The sequence below is a fragment of the Blennius ocellaris genome (genome assembly GCF_963422515.1).
Source record: "Blennius ocellaris genome assembly, chromosome: 19".
NCBI lineage: Eukaryota > Metazoa > Chordata > Actinopteri > Blenniiformes > Blenniidae > Blennius > Blennius ocellaris.
In genome coordinates this window covers 16,931,317-16,944,730 of record NC_137668.1, presented here as the reverse complement: position 1 = coordinate 16,944,730, position 13,414 = coordinate 16,931,317, and the positions used below count along the sequence as shown (strand labels likewise).

General features: G+C 38.8%; 1 protein-coding gene across 3 annotated transcripts in view; it reads left to right on the top strand.

The window, feature by feature from the left end:
- Nucleotides 1-13,414, top strand: part of esyt2b (extended synaptotagmin-like protein 2b) — a 39,840-nt gene that overhangs the window by 11,025 nt on the left and 15,401 nt on the right. For all 3 annotated transcript variants that reach the window (XM_080515088.1, XM_080515087.1, XM_080515086.1), the window contains exons 8-9: nt 4,976-5,031; nt 11,769-11,889. In XM_080515088.1, coding sequence (XP_080371214.1) covers nt 4,976-5,031; nt 11,769-11,889 — 177 coding nt within the window. The remainder of the gene's footprint in view (nt 1-4,975; nt 5,032-11,768; nt 11,890-13,414) is intronic.

Here is a 13,414-nt window from a genome sequence, read left to right as displayed (position 1 = left end):
CGTGGAATGGTACCGGGATATCCTTGCTTTGAGGTGAGAGTGCTAACCGCAACACCACCATACAGTTTGCAATTGTCCCTGTTCAGTGCCTCAGTGCAACTCCACCTGCTGCAGAACACGCCAGACACGAGATTGTAAACACTTAGATAAGGAATACCTATGTAGGATTTACTGAGGCTGCAGCTGAGTGCTTTTATCTACCTGGGCGAGCTGCCCAAGTAAAGCTTGCATGTGGGGCAACGCTGCACTACTGCCATCCATCATTAAGCTACACTTCAAATGATTTCTTCTCTCAGCCACAATTCCCTTTGTTTTTCAGCAGCGTAGATGCAACGTTTGATGTTACAACACATTCAATCTTTATGTGCACGACAATAAATAAACATGTCAGCATCAGTAATCAAAGACTTCATAACACCTTATCGAGTCACAACATTGAAAAAGTGAAGAAAAAAGTTTTAGACTGTGCTTTCCTATTGTTCTCTATAGTATTACATTTTATTGCCAGGACTGCTCCTATTATTCTGTCCTCAGTATTTTTTATGCCCCACTTTGTTTCTCGGCGTGTTTTATATTCCATCTAAATTCAGTTTCATTGCATCACTTCTGTTCAGCAGTAATGGAAATAAATTAGACAAAACTATTTCAAAAGTCAAATCAGTGCTGAATCACAGTTTGTTTCTGAAATGTTAGAGCGTCCATTCTTTAATTTCAGTCTTTTTTTTTTCTTCCTATCAGCCATTGTCTGTGCTCCTCTGGTGTAAACAGCCCACATAACGTCACATGATTTACATTCACATTACCAGTTGATTGCACAGCCAGTGTTTGTTTGTGCTGTTTCCATCAATTTGCCCATTCAGCTTCTCTGCAGAGGCACTTCTGCTCAGCGTAAAAATGTTTGACCGATTTATCAAATGGGTGGACCCAGTGGAACTATAGCAGAGCTTTAAATAGCTGCAGATCAAGCCAGACCTACTTTGGCAGATTTCTCCACCGCAGGCTCTCAGCTAAAGCTCAAGGTGGAGACATTTTTGGAAGAAGCTGTATGGAGGGGCATCTCTTGCTCAGTAAATCATAGCACAATCCCACATATACGCACACATGCTGATGCGTCTCAGTCTTCCTCCCGCTGACGATGAGGCGTCTTCCATTTGTTTACCAAAAGAAAGAGAAAATGAATTACTCCAGTCATTTCCTACAGGAGAGAGAAATTTAACATTGTGTACTCTGAACACAAATCACTCGTCATCTTTTCTTCCATGTGCCATACAAGGTCTGCTCCCGGCTGCCAAATTAAATACAAACATTCCAGACCATAAGAGGTCTTCGCCACATCTGAACTGTGTGATCGCACTAATGCGACTCAGTGTTGCGTAAATAAATGGATGCAACATATTCTGAACTGAGGTCTCAATAGAGATTTTACTGCTCCGAAATAAACTATAGTTTCAGACTTAATGTAAAAGACTTTGTTTCTTAATTTGAGGTTTGGGATTTCTTGTAAGATGGCTGTTTCCAAGCATTAGTATTAACCACTCATATGCTCTCCTTAGGCTGTTTGCCTCCATGGTTGTTTTTCGTTCTGTGTCCTTGGCTCAACAGCAGTTTGATAAGGAGGAGCTGTAGAGTGAACCTCATGCATCATTTAATTGTTACACATAAAACGTTTTATTCAGTAATTGATCTATTTTATTTAGTTTAGATATCAAATAAATTGCTGAGATTACTACTGTGGTTAGCACTAAGGTAGTCTCAGTCTTGGCTTTCATTCTTTTGAGTCTATTACTCACAAACAAGGCTGCTGTTTTGTTTCTGTTTCAAATTCCATGCATCACCTTACACACACACTGAACTGCCTGTGTGTGCCTTCTGTCTGTACCGCAAAAGGACTGAAGGAAGACAAGATTTCTAATAGACAAAATGGCTGAAATGACTTAAAATAAGACTAAATTACCCCAAAACACCTAAAAATGAATAAAGAAATAAAGAATTGCTAAAACAGCTGTGCTGAAAGAAACATTTGAAATGACAAGAGGTCAAATAAAAGTCAGAAAAATATTAAACATTTCTCAACAGTACCAACAATATTTCCAAGGTCAGAAGAGTCAGAATGTCTAAAATGTCTAAAAATGGAATGTTGATACAGTCAACAATCAAAGCAATTAAAATGATTGATTGAATCACCTGAAAAGTACCTGAAAAATGCCAAAAACCAAATAAAAGATACACCACAAAATAACCACCTAAATGGGTTTTTAATGATCAAAATATCAATTCACTCCTTGCAAAAGCCACATAGAAAGGTTGGTTTCATTTCAGAAAATCAGATCTTCAAGGCACAAAAAGCACTTCTCATGCACACAGTGCATATCTTCAGATCATTTAAATGCACTCGTCCTCACCACACATTTCCTTGTTGCAGTTGTCAACAAAGTCTTCCACCTCACCAGTCAACCAATCATCTCATGGTCTGGTTGTTGCAGTTCCTCATAATGTGATTAAATCTTTCCCATCAATGTATGATACTGTGCTGTGTCGGTGTATTGGTGTTTGCTCTTTATTTGTGTGTATGTATGTGTATGCGCTCTATTCGTAGATGTGTTAGTGAACGTGCGTATCAACTTGCAGGCAGAATGAGGAAGTGGTGTCTGTGGGTGCGCTCTTGTTCACACGATACAAGCCCCCTCGTCTGCTCTCTCATGCTCTCTCTCTCTCTCTTTCTCTTTCTCTTTCTCTCTCATTATTTCTCTTTCCCTGAGCCTCTCCAGTCAGTCCATTGTAGTCAAGTTTGTCAGTTTCAGTCACAATTAAACACGGCATTGGACTGTAAAACGTCTCAAATTAATTGTTACTTCTTTTTGAAAATTATAAGAAAGTCAACGCTTTTTAGATTTATTTGCATCGTACTTTACATCACTTCACATGTTAGTTGCCTCCCCTTGAGGACTTACTCACTGCGTTCTTATTTTTTGTATGACACAATCAAGTTCTGATTAACCAGGCCAGTTGGTGTGTTTCCATGTCCTGTGTGGACCCACAGTAAATGTACTTTACAATGAGACACTGCTGGATAATTACCACCCAACTTTAGTGCCAGAGAAAACTTAGGAAATCACATTCATCCAATTGTCACTCATGTACAAAACCTTTGCTACCAACAAGTGACACAGAGGTTCTAAAAGTGCTGACACGGGTTATGCTTGAAACACATTCTTTATGAGACAAAAACAACATTTCCATAACAGTTACCAGCAAAATTGAATTGAACATTAGGCAGAAGGTAGTCTGCTTTACTGGATGGTCATAAGTAATTTAGGGCTCAAAGTCCACAGAGTGTAAGGGAAAAAAAAGAAAAGAAAGATAATCCATATATTTGTAGGATGGATTGTACTTTAGTTTTCAGACCTTCGTATTAGTAGATTGTACTGTTTGTTGATCAGTTGAGTATTTCTTCTCATCTCAAGCAGTTTGTTAAATGTAGTTGGTTCAACTGTGTAAAACAGTTTTTAATAGTATTGAGAACAAAAGCAGTAAAGCAGCTTTGAGTTGTTTAGCTTATTTACATTGATGTACGGTAGGCTTCAATTCAATCAGCATTCCTGTGAACACGCTTTATAATGTGCACACAATGTGCATGTAGATGTTCACATATCCCTGCAGCGCTCAGTGCATCTGCTGCAGTGTGCACATGCAGGGCACAAAACTAGGGTGGGAAAGGCTCATTAGGAAGAAGCGGCTCCTTCAGCTCAGGGGCAAGAACACATCAAAGCTCAGTGAGGGATGGGATCTCCTGCATCTCAGGTCTGAGCTCAAGAGATTCACACCTCTCTTTGATTTCTTTTAACTGTCACAACTTTTCCAGATTTCACCAGCTGAAGGATTTGCTGTGAAACTGAATAAAACTCCGTGGATAAAATAAAATGTCCCTGACCTCATTATGAGTAAAATTATGAAGACCCCAGACAGCGGCAGCTGGTTTCATAAATATTTCTGTAAGAGAGTGATTTTGTAGTCTTTGTCACTGAAGTGTCTTCACTTTTTATGCACATCTTGACTCACAAACGGGGTAATTGTTCATTCTGTGGTCAATTCAAGTCTGGTAAGCGATAAGATCACCCGTTGGAGTCCAGGCTTTGGGACCTTTGGGGATATGGGGATTGCATGTTCTCACCGCTTCATGGATTACTCCAGCTTTCTCTCACACCCCAAAAACAAGCATTTGAGGTTTGTTGGTGCTGCACAATTAACTGAGAGGGAGTTTGTGAGTGTATGTAAGTATCTGTCTCTGTGATGGGACTGGTGATCTGTCAAGGTTGTACACTGCCTTCACCCATAGACCGCTACTATCGACTTCAGCTCCCAGCGACTGTAGCACAAACAAATAAGCATAGGAGATGGACTGATAAGTACATTATGCCTGTAGAAAAAGGTTTGCACTCATGCATACAGAAACAGAAGCATTGATACCAAAGCCTTATGCAATCGTTCTTTTTTACACAGTAATAAAGATCACGACTCAATAAAGTGCCTGTAGATTAGGCAGTAATAGCAATCACACCAAAATCATGGTTTTACCATTTTTCTTCAGCTCCACAGGAACATATGTTGCATAAAGTAATATAAATAGTAATTAATAGTGTAGATAGTGCTTCGAAATACCTAAAACTGTTAAAAATAGTAGGTGAATCTGATTGTTTAAAAAAAAAGAATCAAAAGTGGTAACTTAATTAATAAAGTATACAATAACTTTTGAAGGACTCTGTTTTTGCTTTGAATCATCCGTGTGTGTGTGTGTGTGTGTGTGTGTGTGTGTGTGTGTGTGTGTGTGTGTGTTGGCTCAAAAACAAGAAGCCAAGAAGTAAATGTAGTTCAGGCACAGGAACCAATAAAGTTAAGTGTTTGGATCTATTAAAAGTCATCGTCGATTCTCGCGGTCTGACCCATGGGTGTGTCTTCTTGTTTTCTGTTGTTTTAGCTCCTGGACATAAACTGGACTGGCCTCACTAATATACTGGACATTCCTGGGCTCAGGTAAGTCGAGTCAAACTCTGTTTTCTTGCTTCTCTGGAAAACGCTTGTGCTGGATTGTGAGTGGGAGGAGGTGAGATTTCACTCGAGTAATAAATGAAGTTTGTCGGTTTTGGTTTCCAGAAACTTCACCATTTTCTCTCAAATGCTTGTAATCTGTTTTTCTTTTCCTCAAAAATATGTCATAAATATATTGTAATCCTCAAACATGTATAAGGTATGTTTTTAAGGTTGTTCAGCCTTTTTTCTACTTTTTCACGTAGTTTACATGAAGTAGTTTGCTGTATTTTTGTGTGAAAGGATTTTTTTTTATGAATGAAGATTGATTGATCAGTTCTGTGTAGAATATTATAAGCTAAACCAATGGACGAGACAAAACAGATCACGCACTTTAATCATACTCCTCTCACTACTTGTATACGTCTATGATGGAGGGTTTAACTTGTTTTTCTAGTGGTTTGCTCACAGATTTGTATCTGGTATCTGAGAATACATATTCCACTATTACACTGAGCGTATTGTCTCCCAAAAAAAATGTTTTTGGTGTTGTTTTCTTTCCTGGTGGATGACCCGGGTGTCCTTGTCATCGTCTCTGTTGAGATTTAAGACTGTGTCCTACTCAGCTGATTGAGATAAACTCCTCTTTTTATGTGTCTGCTGTCAAAGGTGTAGTGAATGGTACTTGTGTAAAGTCCTGTAGGTTTAAAGTCACTCATTATTGTGTAACAGGATTATAATGACCTAAATCAGGACACATGCGGAAATGTTCAGTTTGTAAAGCGTTTCCTTTGTTCCTGCTTATTGTGCCTCATTTATATTAAGTAAGTTTTTTTTCCCATTGGATCGATGTGCAGGCGGAGCAGAAAGCAAATGAAACTCAATTAAGAGCTGCTATGAGTCCAAAGCATTAACATTTTGCCACCCTGAATACTTCATGCATTATTTACTCCATTAATAAATGACACATACATGAATACTGCATGTAATTTGCAAGGATTAAAGCTGCTTGTCAGATTGTCTCTTGATGTGGACAGACATGTTTACCCAAGCAGAGAGCCGAGGACACTCCGTCTCTCTGCTCTTCTATTTGAGTGCTCTGTGGGGGTGAAATTGATCCACGGAGCTTGTGTGTTAATGTGGTTCTGCTGGCTTGTAGAGGGAAGTCTTGTGTGAAAAACAAAGAGCTAACATGAGCTCAGATGGTGAAATTGTAGCTGCAGGAATGAACAGACAGTGTCAGCTGACGACTTGCCCAATGCATCTCTCTTACAGCCAGTTGTTGTTATCTTTATGATGCAACAAATGTGGTGACATGTAATGGGAATGAAAATTGGGCAACTTGTGGCCCGTGAACTACATGCAGCTCACATTTGCTTTCTTTGAACCCCATGAAATAATTTCCCAAATTATTGTTACAAGGAGAAAGGTCAGTTCGGCATATCTGAAGCCAATATCAACTGCAATGAAGCATTTTAGGATGGAAATCGCCAAATGCTTGTTTGATATTATAAGCTTACATTCACTGCCATTCAATTAGCCGTTTACCTTGAATTAGCACCTTGTATTTTCATTCATTAATGTGTAATCTTACAATTTGGCATCGTTTTTCAGTGCTGTGAATCTGTAAGTTACACATTTTAATTTGAACATATCAACTGTAATATCTCTATGATGACTGGATCAGTATGTGTACAGTATTTTGAGATAAAAACTATTAAATGCATGTCTATTTGATAAACATCATTTACAGACATAAAATGATCCTTTCTACTGAAGGAGTCTCTAAAATTCTCCTTTATCCATGTGGTTGGTCATGATTCGTTAACCTTGGTGGGCCTCACAGTGATGAAGCGTACCCTTCCCTGAGCATGTTTATCCGGTTAATGCACGTGCACTGACCTTATAGCAAACAATTGTTTTAGTGGCTATGGTGTTCAATTTAATTATGAGAGTATTTACTCATTTTATAATTGATATAAAACATAAGTGAAGACGAACAAAATGCCATCAGTTTTGGTTCACAAAAGTACCTATTCGTCATACAATTCTGTCTGATACTCCAGATGAAATAGCAGATGTTTACAACACAGCTTAAAGGTGATATAAATGCTGAATCAAATTTATTGTTCAGCTTTCTGGGATTTTGTGAGACATTCAGGGTTTTCCTGAGTGCTGGTTTGTCAGTCCAGCAGCTAACCTTTTACTAGTTTGTGCCCATTTGTCATCTGAGTGTGCACCCTCCAGCCAATGTGCATTTTTCATGGGTTTTTCTTCCCACATTTTCTAACTTTCTTTAACTGTTTTGTTTCATCCATGGTCATTATAGTTAGTTATGGATGTGGGCAGCCATTGTTGGCATCTGTAGCACTCCTTGGGTTTGGCTGCACACCACTGTGGTCCAACGTTGTGTGCAATGAGCAATGGGGTCGCCTGTTTTGCTGGCAACATGGTGGTGTCAATTTGTTCCTAATTGCCTGAGGGAAGACATCTGCGGCACACACATTAAAATGATAATATATACTTTTGCAGGATATTCAAGGACAAATCCAGCTGAAGTAAAAAACTAAAACCAGAATGTGAAAATCCCAAAATGTGCTGCAAAGCAGTGTATCAGTGTGACTGGGCAAGTTCGATCGGGTGGATCTTCAGATACGATTTAAAGGGGATCAGGGACGTAACAGAGGAAGTTACTGAGGTTGAGGAGCAGAGCAACAGAAGGCTCTCAGAAAGCATCCCGTGTTGGTCAGACTGAGGCTGATGGACAGAACAGACCTTAAAGTCTGAGTGTGAGTGATGATGGGGAGGAGATCTGACAGGTAGTGTGAGTGGCCATGAAATTGAATCTTAAAGTCAGTGTGGTGTTTAATGGAAGTGCAGCCGCAGGAGCACAGGTGTGTTGATGAGCTTATTGGGGAGACCAAAGAGAAGAGAGTCGCAATAATGCAGGAGGTATATGACCAGAGGTGTGGAGACCAGGATATTGTGCTGCTGGGAGTGAAAAACAGGTGAAGGCAATTATTGTTTCATTGGGTGAAAGTAGTGGAGCTGGCTCAAGGTATTGATGGCGTTGAGATCACAGAGGGCTGTCAGAGACAACATCAAGACTTTTGACCTGAGGAGAGGGAATATGGAGGAGTTGGGTGAAAATGTTTGGCCTCAAAGAGTTTTGTGTCTTTTAAAAATGAGCTTTTGTTTTCACTGTTGAGTTTGAGGAAGGAATGAAAACTATGATTTGACTTAAATGCTGTTATACAATGCACAAAAAATGCATTAAAGATGCTTATGGTTAGCTGGAACATAATTATGCTGTTTTAATGGAAGGTTATTCTTTTTTTCTCTTATGATTTGCTTTGTAGCATTATTTATTGGGAGAATTACAACCTGTAGGAATTCCTAATGATTGATTTCACTAGAATGCATACATAATAAATAACTATATAAAAATGCATGACAAGCTGTTTAATTATTGAAATATATTAGTATACATATATATTATCCCTCCAGTCCACATGACCACTGATGGGGTCCACGACCCAACATCTCAATATAGAATCCCTGGACACCTTTAAATCCCTTACTTATTTTTATATACAAACATATTAATGTTAAATGTGTTGTTTATACTGCAAACTGAGTTTTTTTTAATGTTGTTACTATGTTGTTGTTGTTTTTGTTTTTTTTTAACTTGTTTTCACAATTTAATTATGTACAGTAACCTTGGGTGTCTAGTGTTACTATTACAATTATTTATCACATGGTCATTACATGACTTTGTCTCAGGGTTATTTGTCTGCATAATGCAAAAAAAAAAAATGCATTATTAGTATTGTTGCATTGTGCATTGCACACTCACACACACAAACACACACACACACACACACACACACACACACACACACACACACACACACACACACACACACACACACACACACACACACACACACACACACACACACACACACACACACACACACACACACAGTTATATTACATGGAGGTGTTCCAGTGTCTACACCAGGGGAGCAACAAAAATGGCACGATGAGCACTGGTGCAGCAGTTCTCCGTTGAGCTCTCGGCTGGAGAAAAGCTCCAGCTCTGATCTCAATTCCCCTGCAGAGGATTATCTTGCCTCTTTCTGCTGCTTCACTAAAGGAAGAGCTAATGAGTGATCATATGAACACTCCTTAAATCTATGATGCTTACATTTCTTTTATTAATTGGAGGGTCCACATGTGTTGTGCAATAAATTCCCAACCTGGACTGTTTCATGCTAAACTTCATCATTGTGAAATTCTAGCAAATTTAAAGTTCCTCCGTGACCTAAAATGTCACGTAGTTTCCACTGAATTATCATCTGCTAACATTTGAATGTTTTGACATTTAGAAACCTGATCTTCCTGCTTGTTAGTACTTAAAACATTCACCTGATCAATATGTGCGCTTTGTAAGAACGACATAATTGAGCCCAGTACTCATTTTGGACTTTGGTCTCTGTGCTGAAAGAGATGCTTTTAAGCCCAATGGATCATTTGGCATTTAGCTTGTTTTTGCTGGTGTAAGTCAGGGTCGGATGTGCACTCACCTATTTTCTGTCAGGGTTGACAGAAACAAGGAAATTAGCTGGTGTTGTAGGGTGGCTGTGAGCCAAATATTGGTAGAGGTAAAAAAATGTACCCTGTGTAAAAAGACAGAGTAGAGTAAACATAGACAGTGCAAGGATGTCATGCTAAGTAACTGATTGCTTTGATATTAAAGGGTGAATCATTTACGTATATAACATAGGTCAGAATCACATCCTCAAAATAGAAATTAAATTCATTCATGAGGAAAATAACCAATACAGGCAAAAAATGCTGATGAAACATTTGTACAGTCACTAGAAGAAGGTGTAGTAATTCTTCAGGCATTCACCTCCAGAATACAAACACAATTGTAAAAACAGTAGTCATCCACTTCACCTTGTAGTGAGCTGTAGGATCCAGAATGAGCTTGTTATTTTTAGAATCTGTGTCATAGTCAAGCAAACACAACAGTTTCCTAAACACTTAAGACAACCTGCACCAGGGACATTTCAGCTGTGTTTCAAATAGAGTATGATAATTCAAGATTATCCATTATCGTCCATCGCAAGTAGCTTGGCGCTCCTCTTTTCCCAATGACATCATTCTTTAAGGGATTCATTTTCGCCTCTACTGAGGCCTGACACAAGTTAATATCCTTTCCTATCCTTTTAAACCGAGCACCTTTCCCCTTCACCAAGAACAATGTGCTTCCTTTTGCAACACTGGGAGAAGCAGACTCAGTAATTTAAAATAAAATGAGCAGTGTGAGGCCTCGGGGACTTCTATAATAAATGCAGCATGTATGGAATGGCAAAGCAATAGCAAATTGGTATACAAGTCAACTTACATCAACAAGAATAAGTGTACTATCAGCCAAATTGTTGCCTCAATGTTCGTGGTGGAATCATGCCATGCCAGCTACTTACTTCTCGTATTGACTTAAACTGAAATTTCTGCATGTCGCATCCAGTCTCTTCACTTCAGCTCATCCATTTTACCCAACAGCATCTTTTCTGGTGCTTTTTTTTTTTTTGCGCTAACTGCGTATTCAGGTGAAGCTGAGGTTTTGAGGCCCAGGTTTGTGAAGCAACCAAAAACCAGCATAAGCCTCACTGGGACGCTCACTTTTAAGTAGATTGCTTTTCATGTAATATGCACAGAAACCACCAACCACATACCACTTTAACAGAGCGGATGCTCGAAAGTTAGCGTCGCTGTGAAATATTTACAAATTACAAGACCAGTCATGTATTTGTATTGCACAATACTTACTAAATTGTCAAAGAAGATGTTAAAAGTAAAGTGGTTTCAAGATTTTGCCAAATATTTGTGTGTTGAAGTTATTATTTAGTCCTTTAATCATTGTTTTGAGTGGATTTCTGTTCTTCGGACAGCATCAAGACACCAACATTGCAAGCTTTCCAAATTTATAACACCAATTATATGCAGACTATTACCCCAGTGCTGCAAATTTCCAATCTTTTGAACAAGTAGATTGCACAGGGGACGTGTGCATCAGATGTTGTGTATCAGTAAATATCTGTTTTTCAGCCTGCTTGCCTACTGGCTGGCACATCGTCCCTCAAATGGCTTCACTAAGCCCATTTAGTAGATTTTGCCAGTGTGGAGTGGAGCATGGTGCTCACTCCAAAGATAATATCAGGATCATTTCCACTTGCTATCTCAAGCAGTTTGCGAATGCCTTTGATTATGGTGGCTATATAATGATGAATGGACGCTTGTACCCTAATGACAACCGTATTTCTTGGAGGGACGGACAGAGCAATAACACAGTATGATGAACTTTCATAGTAATCCTATTTTTTCCAACGGTGATTGCAATTTTCCAGCTGTGCCACAGTAGCTAAATGAATAACGGGAAGCATGGCGGTAATGTCATTCTGGACCCTCACTGTCATTGTTGCTGTCACGCTGCATCCAGTGATTGGTAGATCAGATACACATTCGGAGGTTTGTTGGCGAGCAGGAGCAACATGCTTGAACTGCCTCCAGTTTTCCAACTATCGTCTCGCATGTAAAACAGAAATGTACTGTACTAAGCTGAGATTAAATAGGAATATTTATAACCCAAGGGCACCCTTACTGTCTGGTAAATAATTCATTGCATCATTCTGTTTATCTCCCCTTTTCTCCTTTCCCTCCTGTCCTCACAGCGGTTTCTCCGACAGCCTGATTCAAGACATTATCTACAGTTACCTGGTTCTGCCCAATCGGATCACTATCCCTCTGGTCGGGGACATGGAACTGGCTAAACTACGCTTTCCAATGCCCAAGGTGCTGATCTGGTTTTCAAACCTTTCTGATTAAAGCTGCGCGCCGTCTGCATGCCACAGGTGTCTGGGGTCATTTATATGCAGACAGCTTCATCGGGCACTAAGTGGATTGAAGTGTTTGATAGTGTCACAGATCACAGTGGAGGGGGATATTGCAATTTGTTTTCATTTTGTTCATTGAGATATAGTGACCTTCAGGGTTTTTTTTTAGGTGAGCCTCAGGTTTAAAACAAACAGAAACAAAAAAATAGTCTATAAAGCAAAAAAAAAAACATGTCAAGGCTAGGTCTGGTATCCATGGCAACAAGATAGAAAGTTTCTGTTTCATTGCATGCCATCATCTGCAGTTTAACAAGGTTTTATGCACCAGTTCTACAATCAATTTGGACGCTTTTAGAAACTGTTCTCACCTGACATGAATGTCTACACACTTTAGGTGAATTTAAAAAAAAAACATTCCTCCTTCCTCATATTCAAATTCAATGTTTAATGTTTTCGTTTCAACTGAATATGATTGATATTCATTCTCTTTATGAGCCCAAAATCTTGAATCATTTTACTGTTGATATTTCAGGCAATTATTGAAGTAACAGTGCCATGCCAAAAAAAAACCTCTTTAACAACTACAAACACAATGTAAGAAATTTGAACAGTCCAGGAAGTGAAGATGAGTGAAGTTAGTTTCTCCATGTGTATTTCTGTATCGTATTTCAGAATTCTATGCAAATCGTACTCCTTCTTTTTCCACTTCCCTCAAATACAACATTAAATTAATTTACATAACCAGTAATCTCTACAATTTATTTATCATTGATGTTTTCAGAATAGACTATATCGACAAAATAATTTGGAGGCACAAGTGTGTTGAGGCAGGAGGGTAAATGTGCTGATAAGAGAGCTAAAGCCAGCACAAAGTCTATACAACTTAAGAAATGTGCCGAAACACTATTGACTGCAACCAAATGAGTGCACATCTGCAGTACTCTGCATTTGAGTGTTAAAAGTTGCTGTTTTAGTCTTTACAAGGAGGTTAGTGTGTTTCGAAAACATTGCACCGTGGATATAATTTTCCAAAGGTGCCTTTTTTTAGTGACTCACAAAGCACAATGAAGTTTCCCAGTTTCCTCCTCTTTATTTTAGCAAGTGTTTAATTCTGGTTTTGTTCGACACATAATGTTTAAGAACATCATAGCTGGCAAAGCAAGCCCACCTTTTAGCCCAACATGCTAACAACATTGTTTTCAGTTTTCGGTTTTCAGTTTCTATGTACTGGAATCATACATTGTTCTCAACATTTTACAGCATGAGTGTGAAGCTTCTCTGAAACAAAAACACAAAAACAATGCGTTTTCACCATTTTCACCGGCCAAAATGACAATTTAAGATAACGTTGCATTTCAATCACAGAAAATAAAACTTGTGGGGTTGGTTTTTAATGACTGTAGTCAACGAGAAAGCAGCATGTTTCGCTATTCAGTAGATATGGAGACAGTCAGGTTCTTCCTTTTATCCATCAAAACATTGCA